At 38.0% G+C, this 20,846-nt stretch overlaps 2 protein-coding genes across 2 annotated transcripts; both read left to right on the top strand.

The window, feature by feature from the left end:
• Positions 1-1,638: 1,638 nt before the first annotated feature.
• LOC129105972 (H-2 class II histocompatibility antigen, A-Q alpha chain-like) lies at positions 1,639-5,261 on the top strand. Its single transcript, XM_054617259.1, has 4 exons — positions 1,639-1,733; positions 2,617-2,877; positions 2,973-3,254; positions 4,164-5,261. Exons 1-4 carry the CDS (start codon positions 1,658-1,660, stop codon positions 4,280-4,282), a joined length of 738 nt encoding a protein of 245 aa, XP_054473234.1. The 5' UTR covers positions 1,639-1,657; the 3' UTR covers positions 4,283-5,261.
• Positions 5,262-6,922: 1,661 nt separating this feature from the next.
• ccndbp1 (cyclin D-type binding-protein 1) lies at positions 6,923-19,568 on the top strand. Its single transcript, XM_054617252.1, has 11 exons — positions 6,923-7,048; positions 8,226-8,285; positions 8,451-8,530; positions 9,734-9,815; positions 10,502-10,598; positions 11,500-11,573; positions 14,405-14,481; positions 14,993-15,243; positions 16,010-16,070; positions 18,192-18,238; positions 19,293-19,568. The coding sequence occupies exons 1-11, from the start codon at positions 6,961-6,963 to the stop codon at positions 19,399-19,401; spliced, it is 1,026 nt and encodes a 341-aa protein (XP_054473227.1). The 5' UTR covers positions 6,923-6,960; the 3' UTR covers positions 19,402-19,568.
• The last annotated feature ends 1,278 nt before the right edge of the window (positions 19,569-20,846 follow it).

Below are 20,846 nucleotides of genomic sequence, written 5' to 3'. Positions count from 1 at the left end.
AAACGCCCTTAAACCCTCGAGCTCAACTGGTGCAGTGAAGCAGAGCGAAATCGGCGGTGTGAAAGAAGAGGGAGTGTGTTTTTGAAGAATTTCGGAATTAAATGTAACAAAGGCTGATTGTTGATTTCGAACGTCATCACTCCAACCCTGTCAACTCTACAATTAATGGTCAACAAGTATAAAATCATTCAGTCGAACACGGACGTAACCATTATAATCGATAATAAGCTCAGCTTTAAATTCCTGGACAGTCAGGAATGTTGACTCAGTTCAATGTCCCTGATGAGTTTGTTTGATTGATATTCACACACTCAGCCCTTTCAATGTTTAACTCCCACAGAAAAATCAGCTTTACCAGCACATTTAGTTAGTAAAACAATGCACTAATGCACTGTTATGTCTTCACTTTTCTATTATTTTATGTTGCATCTAAATGCCTTGTGTGTGTGTATGAGATCTTATGTCATTACTGTTTTCACTGCTGCACAACTGATTGACCCTCTGGAGTTCTACTTGACTTGACCTTCTAACCAAACACAGTGGGCAATAAGAGAAACACACCCAGTTAGAGTACAGATCTCCACCAGGTGTGTCTCCTTCTCCCCTCCCAAACACAGACAGAGTCACAGTCAAGATCATTCATTCATTCAACTCGTATGGTGCTTAAAATGTAGTGGATTATTTCTTATCAGTTATGGAATTAACTTGCTCAGGTTCAAACAGAGACCAAACTTTTCTATGGATGTTAGATTTGAAACCACGCTTTTTTTTTTAGCATAGCCGATTTTTTTAGTGCCTTTTGCTATAAACAGTTGTTGGTCACTTGCAGTCCCTCTCAGTCAGTCAGTCAATGAGGGTACAAAACAGTCAGAAAATTGTGAGTCACCACAACCACAAAAGGTCCTTTAGCATGCAGGATAAACCGTGGACAGACAGTCAGATACATGAAAGCAAGCACACACAAACGACCGAACACATAATCTCCCCCACTTTTATTGTGTTTCATATAGTTTTTTCTTGATTGGACCAAATGAGAAAGACTTAACAAACATATATATCCCTCCCCTTTTCTTAAAATACACACACACACACACACACACACACACACACACACACACACACACACACACACACACACACACACACACACACACATATATACATTTCATATGATGCCATTTAAACTAACATTACTCTCCAATCCTTTTCCAACTATTACACACATTTATATGATAATAAAATATGATTGGCTAATGACTGTTGGAAGTGTCTCATTATCAATGTTTCAACCTCCAAATCCACAATTTTCTTTACTTCATTTTTGTGACAAATCACTGATAGAAAAGTGAAGCTTACAATTCCACAAAACATAGGAACAAGAACTACAAATCCATATTTGTGCATGCAGAAACACATAGACACAAGAAGGAAGTGCAGTTAAATGTTTCTTTAAAATGAATTATTTCTGCAAAAAGTTACTTCTGCTTCTTGCTTCTAATACTTCTTAACTCAACTCTACAGATGACAACTTCCTGTTTGAGTCTCCCGAGCTTCAAACATTCTACCCAGCAACAGTGTTGTCATCGTGTCTGACTGGCCCTTTAAAGCTCAACTGTTTGAGGTTCCTGTTCCGTTTTGTTCTGTGGACACAGTGAAGATGTTTGGATCAGAGATGACTCTGTCTGTGACCGTTCTGATCGTACTCACTGGAGCTCTTTGTTCTTCTGCAGGAAGTAAGACATGAACTGCAGCTTTTGTTTGAGTCCATTTGACATTTTGTGAGTAAGTCAGTCAGTGTAAAGTGAACGTATGGAGGTAGGGGTGGAGTCTGCACTTTTTTTTAGGAAGCACAAGAAGTTTTTTCTTGAATATGTCTCACCCTTGATTCATATTTTATGTCAGTCATCTTTTGTGAGATTTATTGTAAAAGTTAAATAGTTTACTTCTGTGTTTTCCACAGATCATAAAGATGCATATTTCCAAATGCTTGTATTGTCTTTGTGAGATTCTAGAGTTTTACTTCTCTGTGCCTCTAACAGTTACTCATAAATATTAAACTTTTGATTTCAAACACTGCTTTTTTAAAGGGTCACCAACCAAAAAGGTCTGGAACCGCTGACTTAAAAGAGCGTTGATTTTTTTTGCCATTTCACTGCAAATTTGGTATTTTGTAATATTACTGCACTCTGAAATAAAATACTACAAGTTTCACCCCCTTTCAGGCTGTGGGTTTATTATACAAATTAACTTGTAGAAACTTTAAAGCAAAAGTTTGACATTTAAATGAAAAATATGCATATTTTCTCTCTTTCAAAGAGTTGGATAAGAAGATCGATGCCTCGCTCTGATATGTTCGTTAGATATGAATCCACAGCTAGCAGCTGTTTAGCTTAGCTTAGCATAAAGTCTGGCTCCGTCCCACCTCTAAAGCTCACCAATGAATGTGTTTCACCTCATTTGTTTGATTCAAAGAGAATGTCACAAAACGCTGATCCATGCCATCAACTACAAAATTGGGTTTTATGTATCATGTAATTAATGTCTGAAGTGTAAATATCAGAAGAAGTTTGTTTTCCTTTAAAATTCTTCCATCTTGTTTCATCTCCTTCTTTTCAGCGCCCTCTCACGACTTCCACTACATCTACGGCTGCTATGAATCCGACGATGTGCGGGTGGACGTCGTCGTTGACGGGGACGTGGCCGCGTACGCTGATTTCAGCAACGAAGAAGTTGTGTTCTCCATGCCGCAGCTGCCTCAGTTTTTGAAAGACTTAAAGAAGAAGGCTTATGAGATTGCCAAATTTAGCATTGCTCACTGTCACAGTGTTCTGGGCAAAGCGAGGAAAGCTTCGGATCCGGGTGTTCCCAAACGGCAAGGTGCCGAGTTTATCCAATAATGTCTTATTCTAATGCAATCAAATTTTCAAATAAGCCTCCAAGAAGGTTCCTCTGTCACTTGTCTTACTTTCCAGACGCTCCAGACATCTCCATCCACAGCCGGTACGAGGGCGAGGACGGCGTGGTGAACACTCTCTTCTGTCTGGCCGATCACTTCTACCCTCCGTCCATCAACTTCACGTGGACAAAGAACGGGGCGAAGGTCACAGACGGGGTATCGGACCTGCGTTACAGACACAACAGTGACGGGACGTTCCACAGGATTTCAACCCTGAGTTTCACCCCTCGTCAGGGGGACGTTTACTCGTGTTCGGTGGAGCATCAAGCCTCGTATCGGCCTCTCCCCAGGAGCTGGGGTAAGAAAAAAGGCTGTTAGGACTATTATTATGAAGAGAAGATGAGGTTGAAATCCAAAATATCTCTCTGCGAGACATTAGGAGGTTCAAGTTGAAGATCAGGCTGTAAGAATTACCCATCATACACCTGTTATCTGCACCTGCAACACCAGAACAGACCGATGTTTCGAGCCATGTCTCCTAAAAATAACGTTCCCATACAACCAAACAGAATTGTGAATTTTGTTTTGAGGGAAACGTATCTTGTCATGGATTACTTTTGCTTTTGACGTATCGCAATTAGGTTTCAAATAAGTGGTTGACGGGTTAAAAAACATTCTGCAGAGTGAAGACAACGCTAAAGTTCCTCAAACCTGCATTCTCTCTACTCTCCATCAGGGGGCGACTCCTCTGGTTGTATAGAAGTCTATGAGAAAATGACTCTACTTCTCTCTTGATTTATTCCCTCAGTAAACATTGTAAACATGAGTTTATGGTCTCAATCTCTAGTTTCAAGTCTTCTTCAATACAGCATGATGTTCTTTTAGTAAATTATGGTACATTTAGAGTCAAACAGACCATAAAGCAGGGTATGCTTTAGGGCGGGGCTACACAGTGATTGACAGGTCTCTACCAGAGACCTATACGGCGTCTGTACATCACTCCTCTGCAGTCCAAATATGGTCACTTTCATTCACTGGTTGCAAAAATCCAAGATGGCGACGGCCAAAACGGCAAACTTGAGACTTCAAAACTGCTGTCCGTAACCAATGGATGACTTTACTGCAATTACATCCGTTTCTTATAGCCTATGGTCTTGATCATGACTTGGTCTCGGTGTCGGTGGTCTTTGCTACGGCACTAGCTGCAGGTTTGAACGCTCCCCATACATGTTGTGCCTTAAAACATGTGGTTTTTTTCCGTCCACAGAGCTGCAGGAGGGTCAGAGCAGAGTGAGTCCTGCAGCTGGATTCTTCGGTGCGAGCCTCGTTTTGTGTCTGATCGGATTCGGGACCGGAGCCTACTTCTTCACCAAGAAGCAGAATTAGTGCCTTCACATTTTGGGGATGTTACTGAGAGAAGCTCAACCAGCATTCAACCTAGCACCTGCGTGTTTTATATACAATACTTGTACAACCTCCCCTCTTCAACGAGGTTGGTATTCTATGTACATTAAAGCTACTGTGAAGAACTTTAACCTGGTTATGAAACAGTCTTAGTTTTACCTACATGTGTAAACAAGACCATCAGAGAGAAGATTGTCTATTTCTGTATAGTTATTATTAAAGCTCGTCATCGGAGCCACCGGGTCGCATTCTGGTGAAACCAAATGAACTCAGGCAGGTTCACCAGAAACTCCTTCAGCTCAGACTCAAGCAGAGACCAGTCCACCGTGGACAGACACAGATCCAGCAGAGACCGGTCTACCATGAAGAGACCCAGATCCGGCTTTAATGCAGCCTTCGACCTGCAGTCAGAGCTCTGTAGGGAGGAGCAGAGCTCAGCGCCTGGCAGTAGAGTCTCCTCCTCCCACCAGGAGCAGAGCTTCGACTTGCTGCTCTTCCGGTCCCTGCTGGAAGGCAACACCGACACCACGCTGCTGGAGACCCAGGACGAACAGCTGGACCAGCTTGAGGGAAGGGAGGCGCTGGAGAACCAGAACCAGGACTACACGTAACAGACTGTCAGACCCTGCTGCAGCAAAATGAGGGTTTTCTAAAGGGACTCTGGTGCTCAGAAACACTACCACTTCTGTCCACAGGGACCGCCAGAATCAACACGAAATGAAAGTTCCCTGTGGTAACTTTAAAATAAGCTAAACCTTAACAACACCTCACCATATTTTCAAATGCTGTACATTACACATATTTATTGTATACAGACCACCCAATGCATTATCAAGGATTAACAGAAAAGCGTTAGATGTGGTTGTACATTGCGACTTGTTTCTTAAGTATTTTCTCTTTTTTCACATGAATAAAGTCTCATTTATATTGTTTGGTGTTTAATAAAGAGATCAGTGTTGGATGATGTGCAACATAACCAATGATATATGTGTATGTAATATGTAAGGATGAAAACATACATACAACTGGATATGGATTTGGTTACCTGTCCCTCGAAATATGCGCAACCCTTTACAGCTCAGTCAAATATTACAAATGATAAAGTTAATCCAACTTGTGATTTATGGTAAAATAAAGCAGACCAAGCATAACAAATACAGTGCAAATACTTTTTTATGTATTAAAAAAAATCCCAAATCATAATCGGAAATAGGAAATAGGAAACCGGAGCACCATATAGTAAACCCATACTGACTCCACACAGAGAGAACCAGATCTAGAGGAACCAGACACCAGTTCTTCCTGATCTCTGAACAAAATACGTCAAAATTCGTCTGGATCTTCACATCCCATCACAGCCAGCGTTCGACTCCTGGATGACTCTGATGTGATAGTGAGGAACTGCAGACAGCTTGAGCTACAAAACAGCGTTTCAAAATGAGCAGGGGGAAAAGTGTCGGCATGAAACTGAATTTGTGAGAGGAGTGATGAAGTCATAGAAAAAGAAGAACTGACAGAGAAGACAGGGAAGATGAAAATAAATAATGTTAAAACAGAAGAGGTAGAAGTGAGTGTTAGTTGTTATGTGCAGCATGTGACTTTATGTCTCAGTAACTTCAGACTTTTGAGAATTAGGATCATGTTGTTATTATAAGGAGTCAGAAAAAAAGGATTTACAGGTTAATAGGGTAAAAAATATATATATATCATCATGAAACTTCCGTATCTGATAACTTACATTAAGACAATTATTATTATTATTTGTCTTAAAAGTTACAACATAATGATTTTATATTGTAGCCCATAAATGTTTCTGTTATTCCAGATACACTATGATGATGGTAAGTGGCGGCTGTGGCATAGTGGAGAGCAAGGTAGTTCTCCAATCAGAGGGTCGGTGGTTCGATACCCGGCTTCGGCAGTCGATGTGTCCTTGGGCAAGACACTTAACCCCAAGTTGCTCCCGAAGGCTTGCCATCGGTGTGGACTGGATGTTGCATGAATGTTAGTTAGAGTCTGATGGTGGCACCTTGCATGGTAGCCTGTCATCAGTGTGTGAATGGGTGAATGATATGTAATATACTATTGACTGTAAGTCGCTTTGGATAAAAGCGTCTGCTAAATGACTGTAATGTAATGTTCATAAATAAAGGACCAGGAAAAAAGCCTTTGCTCATGAAAGTCATATTAGTTTAAGGGGAGTAATAAAATATTAAAGTAATATTACAAAGTAAAAAAAAAATAGAAGGCATTCAGTTTTTTTATTACATTTATTTTAAGTAGTTACTAAGAAAAAAAAATCAACATGAAAGTTGTATTAGTTTAAGGGGGAGTAATAAAATATTAAAGTAATATTACAAAGTAAAAAAAAATAGAAGGCATTCAGTTTTTTTATTACATTTATTTTAAGTAGTTACTAAGAAAAAAATCAACAAATATGAGCCCAAAATGCCCATATTAATTCTAAAAACTAATTATTTCAATCACAATAATGTATTCGGTCTCTTCTTGCAGTACTCTAGTTCCACCACCAGGCGTCGCTGTGACCGTTTACCAGCCGTGTCGGTGCTCCCTTTATAATCGTCCCCGGCTCGACTTCCGGTCTTCAGTAGTTCCACAACACGCATGCATCGAGCTGCAGAAACACTAACTTTGGTGCCATGAGTGCTGATAATTGTGCTGAAAATGTGTCTCTGCCTTTAAGAAATCTACTGAACTCCATCCAGTGCATCAGGGACCGAGTCAGAGGTATTTATGACGCAATAGATCAGTTTTAACCCAAATAATGTGGAAACATGTGCATGCTGGAGTGTTTGTCTGTTATCAAAGATGCCAAATGTCCTTCTAAATCTATTTATGAAGGTTGTAATGCTCATATGCATGAAACTGCAAAGTGTTTTTACATGCAGTTATTCCTCAGTGATCTGAATAGGATATATATATAAAACATATGTGTTAAAATACAGTTTAATAGCAGAAACCCTCAGAATGACCATAAAGCTGATTAAACACCTCTGTCATAATCTATATCATTTGTTTTTATTGGAGTGTACACTTCAAATTTGCTTGTTTAAATTTGATAAAATATGCATTCTAAAAAAGACAAGCATACAGGGGAGTACATGTTGCCATAATGCCAACAAATAATAAATATACAAAGTCATTAACACCATAATGCCACCCATAGCAGTCTGTATCCATGTGCAGCAGTGCAACTAACATTTATTTTTCCCCCATTTGTGATTAACGCTAATCTTTTGATTTTTCTTTTAATTATTGTCTATTAAATGTCAGAAACAGTGACAAAGGCTCATCACAAGTTCTGAGAGCCGAGGTCATAAATGGAAATGAGTTGTTTTGTCTCACCGAGAGTCCAAAATCCAAATATATTCATTACATTACATTACAGTCATTTAGCAGACGCTTTTATCCAAAGCGACTTACAGGAAGTGTATTCAACATAGGTATTCAAGAGAACTACGAGTCACCAGAAGTCATAAGTGCATCTCCTTTCTTAAACAAGAATCTTAAAGCATAAACCAGAGCAAAAGTATAGTGCAGAGGCAGATTACTACGAAAACAATAAGTGCAGCGAACTAATACGAATACAATAAGTGCAGCGAACTAATACGAATACAATAAGTGCTACGAGGAAGGCTCAGGGTAGTACTTATTCAGTTTTCAAAGATTTAACATGAAGCTGAAACCAGACAATCTATATTTGACGATTGACTAATTATTTCAGCTCTAGTCATTTGTTATTTATGAAAATAGAAACTCGAAGACATTGCAGTACATTTGCTCATATTTTTCATACGTTTTAGACATTAACTTACTAAATCAGTGACTGAATAAACATGGGTTTGGTTATGTTTCCTGAAAAAGGGAACATGTTTTCTAACTGAATGCTCATTTTCCAACACAGATGGAGAATCCAATGAGTCGGACGGAGCGTTCAACCTCTCCAACTTCTGGGACACTCTGAGTTGAGTATAGTTTATCATGACCTTCTTACTTGTCCCTTTTCTGCTTCTATAAAGGATTAAAAATGTGTCCCATCTCATTACTGGATGTCTTGATCATCTTCATCATCATCCTTTTCATTTAGTTGGACCCTTTAATGTAACGTAACTGTCTCCTCTGTCCTCAGACCAGGCAGTGAAGGCCGTGTCCCAGGAAGCCACTAAACTCAGCCTGGCCTTCTCCAAACCCCCGCTGCCATCACAACAGGTCAGATATTATTAGTGGGATCATAATGTTTGCCTTGCTTAGTTTTATTTTGTACCAGTTATGATCCACAACAAGACTTCTTGGTAAAATAAACATGTTTAGAGCTCTGGAGAAGTTTGACATACAACATAAGGACACATAAAGAGTTGAACGACAAATAAAATAAATGTATAAATATCTGTAAATATGTAAAAAGAAATTACAAAAATGTTGACCATATTCCTAACTCTATATACTAATATTATTACACTAGAAACATGGACTAATATTACCAGCATTCGCACAAATGATGTCAAGGCTCTGTGTAACGTCCGGAGGAAAGGCACGGAGAAACAAAACCCTGCAAAATAAATATAAAATAACAACCGTAAATCACAGAGATGTCATTTCGAACAGGACTAATATGAACACATGACCTCTGTGTTTGGAAAAATATGGAAAAATAGTTTGCGGTTGACCGACACAAGATTAAGATCACAGACGACCTCCACAATTATTACAAATTACTAGAGATCCCCAGGTAATACTAGTCAAAAAATAAAGATAATGATTAGAAAGCTGTACACTGGTTGTGCAAGTCTGTAGATATAAAAATATTGATGTATAGAATTGGTAGTGCTTCGCCACAATAGCATGTATGAATATTGAAAGTAACTCGTGAGTTTCTATGTAGATAGAATGAAAAATAATGCACCAAATTCAAAATGTCTGACTTCCTGTTGGGTGAAACATTTTCAAAACTTCGTGAAATGTTCTTTAAGATCAGAGCAACGATTCCACCAAATTTCATGAACATCTAAAGGACTTTATTCCAACCCTGGCATGTGTTTGGACCACTGCAGAAATTTGCAATTTTTGTTATTCCTGAAGCTTGTGCTGATTTATGTGCACTTTTCGAGCATCCCAAACCCTCAAAAATGTGACGGAGCTGTAGAAAAATAATAGTAATCTCTCCAAAATTGTAAAGTCCTTGACCATCGTGCTCAGGCCCCGAAAATATTGATACGGTTCATATCCAAAATATATATAACAAAATATATAACCAGGTTTAACATTGAGGGTTGTAGATATTTATGAGTTGTTAGAACGTTTTTAATGAAGTTATTCTTATACTTCACAAGCTCCTGAATTATCACACAAACTTTCCTTTTCTCAACATATTCATGTGTTTTTCTGTCTCTCTTCATTCCTTCGTCTCTGCAGGATGTAGAGAAGTTATCCGAGTCCACCCTGAAGAGTGTCCTCACTCTGTCCACAGTCTACTACTGGCTACCCAAGAGCCAAGGTGAAGCCCCCAGAACAGAGTAGAGATGCACCGATTGAAAATGGCCGTTTTCAATGAGTTTAATATTTATTTTGTATATTTCATATTTTTTAAAAAAAAAGGGTAATCTGGAACTTTGCTCTCATTTTTTGTGCTGAGAAAGAAAATGAGACTCCGGCACTTTAGACTTAAATCAGAATCTGCCAAGAGAACTGCAATCGGTGCATCTCTATACAGTCATGGCCTTGATCAGCAATGGACCTCATGCAAAAAAACATTTTGGTATCATTATCGATTCATTTAGAATTATATTATAAGTCAAACAGGATGATTTCAACATAATTATGAGGCTTGGATTGGAGCAGACTGGTGTCACATGACTCCTACGACCGGTCTGGACCGCACATACTTTGTGTTTGTACCTAAGAGAGAGAATTTAAAGCGACAGTGTTCAGGATTTAGTGACATCTAGTGGTTTAGTGGAGTTTACAATAATAGAAGATAACCAAGAAGAATTTCATGTAGCTCTGCACATTTACACCATCACAGGATGATAAAACTTTTCAGTGAAACTCAGACCAAACTTGATGTTTTGTTATCAAGAGCTTGTTGTGTCTCTTTGAGATCAAAGAGCAATGGATATTAATTGATATAAATCTTTGTCAGCACTTTGACTTGTTGTCCCTCCCGTCCTCTCGGTGTCTCAGGTGTCAGTCTGCGTCGACAGGTCAGAGACGCCACAGTCGCGGTTCTGGAGGGCGTCGCTCAGCTGGTGGAGGTCATCCTGAGCTCACCGCTACAGAGGTACACACACACACACACACACACACACACACACACACACACACACACACACACACACACACACACACAGATATACACCCTTGAAAGCCCTTGAAAGTTTTCATGTTTCATTGTTTAAGGACACTGAATTTAATAGATTTAATGTGCAAATGTCATGTTAATGTAATGTCAAAGTATTAAGAAAATAAACTGACAAATTGTTTGTATAAGTATTAACCATCTTTAATAGGATAGAATACTACATAATACAGAATGCAGATATTAGGCGGGGAAGAATCATTTTCATAAGGCCTTTATTTATGAAACAAAAAGACAGAGGGTCTGTACTCCAAACCAACTTTATTCCTCCTTTCAACTTTGACAAATGCAGCGCAGACCAGATCCACTATTTCTATTCTTACCTTTCACAATAAAAGCCCTAGACAAATAATATTTGCAGGAGAGTGTGTCGCATTTTCGTGTCCTTTATTCTTCACGCCTCCGATGTGTAAAGACCTTAAATCAGGCCAAGTGGCTTAAGAAGGTGCATCCACTAAATACTGACTTGGAGGTTTTGAAAATTGAAACAATCGTGTATTTCTTGTTTAATATTTTTAATTAATTTGGAACATTTTGTAAAGATCTGTTCACTTTGATACTGAAAGATCATTTCATGTTCATCAGTGTCAAAACAGTGTCACATTAAATCTACTTTGATTTCAAACTTGAATTGTAATAAAACATAAATGGAATAGAGTGAATTGAAATAATATATGAATAATTAAATATTAATTATATATATATATATATATTTTCTTTTTTTATAAGCACATGGAGTCCTGTATCTCTATTTCCCCTATATTGTAAGGTGTCTAACTTTCCTGTTTCTGTCTCTCTCTTCCTCATCCTCTTCCACCTCCAGTCTGTCCCAGGATCAGCTGACATCAACAGGAAGTGTCTGGTCAGCCTGCGACCACTTCGCCCAGTTGCCGCGAGGTCAGTAGACTTTTTTAAAAAGAAAAACGTGCACGGATTCGGATTTCAAGCGTGGATTTGTTACTGGAGTCAGAAACAATAAGATGCTCTTTAGATTTAAAGTATTAGTAGCAGTAGAGGTAGCAGAGTAGGAAGTGTTTCTGGCAGCCTGCTGATGGTGACGTTGAACTGAAAGTCCTAAAAATGTATTTACGTGTTTAACATGTAATGTCATTTATAACAATATAAAGGTTCTTTAGCCTTTATTTTCAAAATAAACCAGCAGCAGTCAGATCATCCCCATTTAATAAGAATACCGTGTGAGAATGGGGAAACTTTTTTTGTGTGTGTGTATAGCCAGTAACTTTTATTCATAATTCATATTTATGATAACAATAACTTTAGAATGACGATAAGCAAAGTTCAAAAGCGGAGAAGGTTGGATAACCTTTCAAATTAAAAGCTCACAGATCACAGAAAGTTGTTTCATTTTTGAAAGAGAGTTAAGCTGGAACATGAAACAAAACATTCAATGTTTCAATAAAAAATGTTGGCGTGTGGACGTGTCTTTGGTCAGGATGTATGGATCGAGTAGCGATGTTGTTCCTGTGTAGAATAAATGAGCTGATAAATAAGAACGTGATATCTGATCGATACCCCAAACCAGTACATTAGGCTGTAACAGAGGCATTTCTGATTCTGGTATGTGACAAATGTAATATACAAAAGTGTTGAGTTATGAAAGGCTTCATAAACGAGACTTTAATATAATTTGTGTAGTTTGGTTTCGTCGTTACATAGTTCTGGTTCGGAACACCAAGAGATGTAAACATGAAGTGAAACAGACTGACAGGTGACTCCTTTAATTGATTTGTCATCTTTCATCATCAGGATCCACATGGGGAAATCAAATTCTGGCAACTTCTGGAAAGTCTATTAACACTTTAATGCTTCTGATGTGCATATGTATGCTCATTAGTAATCCCTGGTTTAAGCATTAATTAGTATTAGACTGCGAATCAACTGAATGTTATGATTGATGACCAGCATGTAGAAACAGGAGGAGAGGGATGCGTCATGTACGGAGACAATTAGAGGAACACTTTATTTCTTTTAAGAACTTAATTATAATTAAAAATTAACTTACAAAGTAACAAGGTGTCCTTTACAAGCACAGCCGTTTATGTAGGTGTTGACGGGGGAATTAGACAGATCAATTATAAGATCGCTTCTTACTCTGAATCAGTCAACGGTTTTTTGCCAAGAATGTTTGTACATACAAGTTATTTGAACTGTGATTGATGCATGACAGTTAACCCAGTGCAATAGTATGAAATATCATTTAAAATAAAAATATGAACGATAGAATATGATAAACAAAGAAACAATATAAGACAGATTTCACAGATTTCACAAACAGCAGATGGATTTATTCGTAGTTATGCTTCCTGCTTGGTGAAGCATAACTTGATTCGTTTGTTTGGAAGTGAACTGAAACCCGTCTTCTCAAGTGGTTTTGGTGCTTTTGTGGAGTTTCTTTGACAGCTTTCACACACGCCTAAAAAGAACGCACAAACCTGTAAAAACAAACAGCCCTGAATTCCTTTAACAGGTTATAGGAAAGATAAGAGAAAGAGAAGAAAGACCAATGTACCTAGTGTCTTGGGCAGAGAAGTTGTGGGTCAGAGTAAAGTTTTCCCTGACACGACTCCGGCTGCAGGACAAACGGGGACAAAATGTGCAGAGTGTGAGGACAGGTTGTTCAGGTTCACGGTGAATCAGGATAAAAAATATATGAATTTCCTGGTTCAAAAAGTCAGCGCTTTACTGAATTGATCAGTTTATTTATCAAAGAGCGAGTCTACAAATAAAACTGTTCATCATTTAAGTCAGTTATCAAGAATCCAAACATCAGCTTCTTCTAACTTCTGAGATTTAAACTTTTTTGCTGCTTTTATCTGTTTATTTTAAATTAAATTAACTTTCGATTTTTGGGCTGTTGTGTTCAGGATTTTCCAAAATAAGCCAGCCAGTGGGGATAAAATAAACGCTGATATTAGTTGTTGCAATTTTTAATGAGTTTGCTGACACAATTGAACACATGTAGTGGATTATTGTAAAGGAGAATTAGGTTTATTGTGCGTTTCACAACACACTGTTTGTAAACAGCTATTCATATTTTAAACCATGCCATTTCCTTTGTTGATCAAAAATATTAAGAATCATTACACAATATTTATAATTCTTTCTTTATTTAATGAAACTTTAACTTTGAGGTTTATCAAGCGATTATAAAATGTAATTTGTTGTTATTAAACACCAATCATTTGTTCATTCATTAAGCCCATAAATGTCTTGTAATGGACTTTTTCATGCGCTATTGTCAACTTGCTGCCACTGATATATTCAGTTTTTTTTGGAAGGAAACAGATTTCTCCATAGGAAAGCACCGATGTGACTTTTTCAGGCCCGGTACTGATACTTGGACTTTGGGTATCGGCAGATACTGAATTGTTATTTAGCATTTAAATGATAAATAATAAATGTTCACCAGCAACAAAGATTTTTTCAAAAGTCTTAACATTTTTAATGCAACAAAAAATTGGTCAAAACTTATATAACCAGAATATAATGTACATAGAATATTCAATTCAATTCAATTTATTTAGGATAGCCCAAAATCAGAAAATCACAAATTTAAAGTATCCCATATAAGACTGTGTCTTAAGTGAGGACTGTGAATATGATCAAATAAATATGTTAAAGTGTATTTCTATGTTTTTTCTTTGTGTTTTGCAAGATTTTAATTTAGTTTATTGATTGATGGAAAAACTTGGGTGTGTCTTCCACAGATAATAAGGCGGCTCTGTTGTTGGTTCTGTCCGATCAGACGGGAGTTGTGAAAGACGCCATAGAGGAAATAGAGCAGGTACACACACACACACACACACACACACACACACACACACACACACACACACACACACACACACACACACAACACACACACACACACACACACACACACACACACACCCTGTATTCTCAGTGACTTCATTGATCGCAACTGCTCAGACTTCTATTAGAGACCTTAATGCCCCAGTTTTCTCTGTTTTATAAGTTATCTCATCATGTTTTAGTGAGCAGCATCCCTGTTTCCTGATCAGATCCTTTATTAATGAGTTTCTGATATCTAACAGAAATACAGCATAAAGGATAAGGCTTGTCATAATTAATGTTTTTGTTATTGTCAATAAATAACATAACTCCTCAGATGGAAGCCTCCTATTCAAGAAAACAATATATAATATATCACCAGCCTTATGCTTTAATTTACATTGGAATAATTATTTATCAGCTATCATAACATTAATTATCACAATAATGCAACTCTTACTTCATTTATGTGGACACCTGTTAAATCTTGACATCCCCCCCAGGCGTTGTCCGAGGCCCAGGACCCGTTCAGTGACGTCCTCGACAACGACCAGGAGCCTCGGGGCAACCAGGACACCTACTGGTCGGAGAAGGACCGGTCCGTGATTGGTCCGTGCCAGGGGCTGATGAAGGCGTCGGCGGCGTGCCTGAGGAAGCTGACGTCGGCCGTCAAAGCCAACGGCGACGTCACCACGGCTCAGAACATCGCTCAGCTCGACGACCTGGCTGATATCACCAAGGAGATCAGTCCTGGGTGGGAACACACACACACACACACACACACACACACACACACACACACACACACACACACACACACACACACACACACACACACACACACACTGTTATATTATTATGTGATCACAGTGACAAATGTGAATTAAATGTCTTAAAACTTGCATTCTCTCTACTCTCCATCAGGGGGCGACTCCTCTGGTTGTATAGAAGTCTATGAGAAAATGACTCTACTTCTCTCTTGATTTATTCCCTCAGTAAACATTGTAAACATGAGTTTATGGTCTCAATCTCTAGTTTCAAGTCTTCTTCAATACAGCATGATGTTCATTTAGTAAATGATGCTCCATTTAGAGTCAAACAGACCATAAAGCAGGGTTTGGTTATACTTAGCTCCACCCTCTCGTGTCACTACTGGTTGCAAAAACTCAAGGTGGCAACGTCCAAAAACCAAGATGCAGCAATGAAATCCTCTGTTTTACCTTCAAACACTTATTAAATGGAATTTTTGAAGCAGAAGGCAGCCGACTTTATGGCTTTTTGAGTGTCTTTAGCAGCTCTAAGGACAAAGATTAAAAAATATATATATTAAAATATTGGTGTCGACACATTTTCAGCTTCCATGTCGTCAATAATGCTACGAATAATTAAAGCAACCCTTCTGCTGACCCTCGACAGCAACAGGCAGGAAGCTCCGGGCAACGTTTACCTTTAACCAGATTTTGCTCAATAAACTTGAGACAAAAAGTGACAACAAATCTCTGTCTCTCGCTGTCTTTTAGTCTTGATGATCTGGCTCTGTGTCTCTACCCACCAATGGACTACAGCGGAGTGGAGAACAACGTAAGACACACACACACACACACACACACACACACACACACACACTCGTACATACGAACACAAACGCACACAAATACCATCATTAATTAACTAATGAAACAAAGCCACTCCGACGAGCCCCATCATTTTTTGTATTTTTCAGTAAATGTTTTCATGACATGTTGTTTCTTGTGTATCAATCAATCAATTTCAGTTGCGTAAGAAGGTGTTTGTATATTTCCCTGAGTGACAGGTCTGCAGAGGAGTCACAGTTCCAAAGAACATTCCAGTTACGGTCTTACGGTTACGTCCCACATGAGGAAATAGTTATTGCAGCAATGCAAACATCTAAAACACAGTGAAACACTAGAAGAGTTTTGAATGTTATAAATGCAACGAAAAGTATTTTTATTGATAAAAATAAACATTTGCTCGCGATTAACGCCATGCTTCTTTATGGATTTTAGAAGTGCATTACCTGAATCTAGCGTAAACTATGTAAGTAATCAATTATTAATCATCAAAATGCAATATTTAGACGGTCGAGAGGGCCTGAATAACCCAAGTAAACAAGGTACAGTATTTTAATCGAAAATAAAACTTCTTCTATTATTCATCAAACAACCAAACAAAAATCTTCGATTTAGAAAGATTGAACATAATGAATTAGAATTTAATGGAATAGTAAAATAGGTAGCTATCTCCTGCAGCAGATCGGCACCTTACTAGTTTTTCTTTAATCATTTTAGCATTTCTTTTTAGTCAGGGGGATAAGTTGTGTTAGCTGTAACTCCTCTTTGATAAAAAAAACTCAATTTTTCAGATCAGGTTTCGAAGTTAGAAAAGGCCAAACATGCGGCGACCGCAGAAAGCTGGAAAGATGAAGAGCGTGAGCCAACTGGTGGGTGTGGGTGTGGGTGAAGTCAAAACTCCACCAAGTCATTAAGTTGTTCCTGTCATCCTCTGTGCTGCATCTCATGCACAGTATACTAATGCCAAGTGAAGATGAGGAAATTCGACATAAATCCATTTTAGGGAAAAACCAGCATGTGGGTGGATCTGCAGTTGTGGAATGCACAGATAACAGTGTGCCAACCTAAAGGGATAGTTTGGCAATGAGGTACTTGTACATAGTAAGTGTATTAACTACTGTAGATGGCGGCCGGCACGCCCCTAGGTTGGAGAAACAGACGAGATTAAAAGCAAAGGAGCAAAACATAAGCAGTCCAACATAGTGACAAAGAAGAAGAAGAAGAAGTCGATATGGTGAAAGGTTGGATATGTTTTAGGCATGTTTGTAATCCAAAGGGATAAAAAAAATATATCAACGAAAATCAGAATCCCATAGAAAATCTGAATTTATTGCCAACCTAACGAACAAATAGTTGAATATTTGGGTTCATCCCTGGTTGCAGCAATCATTTTTTATAAATATATTCAAGCTATTAGCAGAGATTATTTCCCACCTGATCACACCAAATCATATTGTTTACTTCTGCATGGTGCTTTTTTCGTGTATTTCTGAATTTTTGAAAAATAACCTGCATTAAAGTTTTATTTTAAAGGTCAATTCACCTCCAAATTAAATTATTATTATTATTATTATTATTATTATTATTATTATTATTATAATATAATATTTTTTTATATTTGATGTGTATGTTTTTTCATTTGTGATACTTTAAAAAACACCTATATAAATATTCAATAGGAGTCTCAGTTTTCAGAAACAATGTCAACATTGTTCAGGATCATCCACAGAATTCACTGTCAATGTTTTTTACTTTCTTCTGTAGAAAGTAGCTCCTGTGGAAGCTGTCCACCGTGTGATGAGTATCACTTTCAGATAGCTGTGTTAGGATCAGCAGCAGCTCTCTGTGAGTTTATCAGAGTGACACAGAGGCCAAACTGGTCCAACTGTTGTTAAAGATTAGGTGAAGTGTGGGTGGTGCTTTTGATTCAGTGACAGACAGCATGAAGTGACTGTGTCAACTGCTGCTGCTGCTGCTGCTGGAATTCAACCAGCTACACGCCTCGACCTGTCGGGTTTCAACCATAATCCTTTAGTGGCAAATTTAAGGTTTGTTTTTTTTGGGGGGCATAACACATATTCCCAAACATAACACATATTTTTCTCTGCAGGTGTCTAAATTGGCAACATTGTTAAAGAAAGTTCTGGGGATCATCAGGTAAGATCGATTGATAATAAATAATTATTTCACATCATAAAAAGGTCAGACAAGGGTTGCATAGTTCAGGGAATATTCAAGGTGGAGACTTTCTATTGGAGTTAAATAGGGATTAAGGGGAATTAACAGGAATAATATTTGCTTTGGGCTTCGTTTCATATGCAGATAGAAACAAACAAACAAACCATAATCAGACATAATCTTCTCCTTATGACAGACAAGTATGTCTGCTGATGGGTTATGGTTCAGAGGCAAAGCAGGTTGTCATCCAAATCGGAATGACGGTGGTTCGATTCCCCAGATAGAGGTGTCCTTGGGCAAGACACTGAACCCTAACTAGAGTGTAAAGAAGCCAAGAAAGGGATTTCACAAATGCATGTCCAATTAACCATTTAACCCATTTAATAGAAAAATCAACAATTTAGGTGACAACAAAAATATATCCTCCAAAATAAAACACTTTCCTTCAAAAAAGAGTGTTCCTCTGAGGGCTCCACATCCTCTCCATGAATTCCTGTATGTGATGGAAGTGTGCAGCTGAATGCAGTTACAACTCAATTAAATTGGCGAACTTTTAACCAAAACATACCAAAAGACCTTCTATTGCTTTTTTTTTTTTTTTTTTTTTTCTTTTATCCTTCCAAATAAGTTTCTCTGTCAAAAAGGTAGTTTTATTTTGAAATTCCCAGACTTGAAATGGTCTCCAAATAGACTCTGTTAGTCAATTCTGCTTTCAACAATCAGTGATCAGTGGCTAAAAACTTGTAATCGGAGCACCCTTATCTGGACACCCTTATCTGGACACCCTTATCTGGACACCCTTATCTGGACACCCTTATCTGGACTCAGAGTGTGAGAAACGTGTAGGCAGTGTGAGAAACGTGTAGGCAGTGTGTCTGTGAATCAGTTCATCTTATTAGATCAGATCTTTCTGTCCATGATGGGAGATTACGATTGTCTGCTTTTAACTTAGAATAATCTTTTTATTTTGAATCACAGATGTCTTTATTTGTCTCTGTTAATGTTTGGTCTCTACTCATTCCTACCTGAATAGGTCCAGTCATGTGTGCGGAGAATCACAGCTGACCTGGGTTCAGTTCTTAGACGGAGCCGTCGATCACAACCTGCAGAAAGCCAAAGACCTCATTCAGCAGGACAGCTAGTGTGTGTGTGTGTGTGTGTGTGTGTGCGTGAGTGAGTTTCTGTGCGATTGAAAATGTGCCTGTTGTGTGGTTTTATGCACTTATATGAGAAGAGGATTTCTAATAGAGTGGCTGCGTTTACAAATTTGTGAATGTTAAACATATGAGAAATAAAAGGACGGACTTGTTTCCTCACATGAACTCTTTGTGTGTCTTCAGAGTGAATCCACAGTCGACAGCTCGCTAAAAACAAACGCAACCTGTCACAGTTTACAAATGGGGTTAATTAAAATAACAAGAAGAATACCTTTGAGCTGTGTGTAAAGAATAACTGAACAGAAAGAAAAACAATTCACATCTGGATAAAATAAGAGAAGATAATACAGAGGACAGAATAAGATGACATCTGAATAGAAGACAACCAGATGTGTAGAATGAGACCACATCTGGGTAGAATAAGACCAGATCTGGGTAGACTAAGACCTAAACTGGGTAGAAAAAGACCAGATCTGGTTAGAATGAGACCAGATCTGGATAGACTTAAGACCTAAACTGGATAGAATAAGACCAGATGTGTAAAATAAGCTCAGATTTAGATATAATCAGACTAGATACAATGAGAATACAACCAGATATGTAGAATAAGACCAGTTTTGGACAGAATAGGACCAGATCTGTTTAGAATCAGACAGAATATGAGTAGATCTGTTTAGAATCATTAGTTGTTGCACTCACTGTATTCGTATCAGTTCGCTGCACTTATTGAATTCGTATTCGTTTACTGCACTTATCCTATTCGTAGTAGTTTGTAGCACTTATTTCATTTTTTTATTAGTTTGTTGCACTTATTGTTTTCGTAGTAATTTGCCTCTGCACTATACTTTTGCTCTGGTTTATGCTTTAAGATGCTTGTTTAAGAAAGGAGATGCACTGATGACTTCTGGTGACTAGTAGTTCTCTTGAATACCTATGTTGAATACACTTCCTGTAAGTCGCTTTGGATAAAAGCGTCTGCTAAATGACTGTAATGTAATGTAATGTAGAATCAGACAGAATATGGGTGGATCTGGGTAGAAGATACTAATTATTGAGCTACCGGTAGAGTTACTGGTACAGATCAGCTCCTCCCAGTCCACTCCTCACGGAAGTTTCTTACCACTGGGAGTTTCCCAGTGATCATCGGTGCGTTGGCGCAGAACAAAGAGTTAAATATTATGTCATCACTAAAAACAATACGTCAATGTTTCCAAGGGGGATAATAATGATTACAGATCCTCATAAACGGTAGAAAATTGTCCCTTTAAGACATTATATATCCTGCATCAATTTTAAAGTAATTATTATGAATAATAGCGTTAAAGAAAAAATATATAGTTATATTGGAAGTTTAACATCCGTCCCGCAAGTTTAAACCCATTAAGGTCTTCAAATGTGGATAAAATCATTAAATTGTCATTTATTTTTAT

The sequence above is a fragment of the Anoplopoma fimbria genome, chromosome 17 (genome assembly GCF_027596085.1).
Source record: "Anoplopoma fimbria isolate UVic2021 breed Golden Eagle Sablefish chromosome 17, Afim_UVic_2022, whole genome shotgun sequence".
NCBI lineage: Eukaryota > Metazoa > Chordata > Actinopteri > Perciformes > Anoplopomatidae > Anoplopoma > Anoplopoma fimbria.
This window is presented reverse-complemented; position numbering and strand designations above follow the sequence as displayed.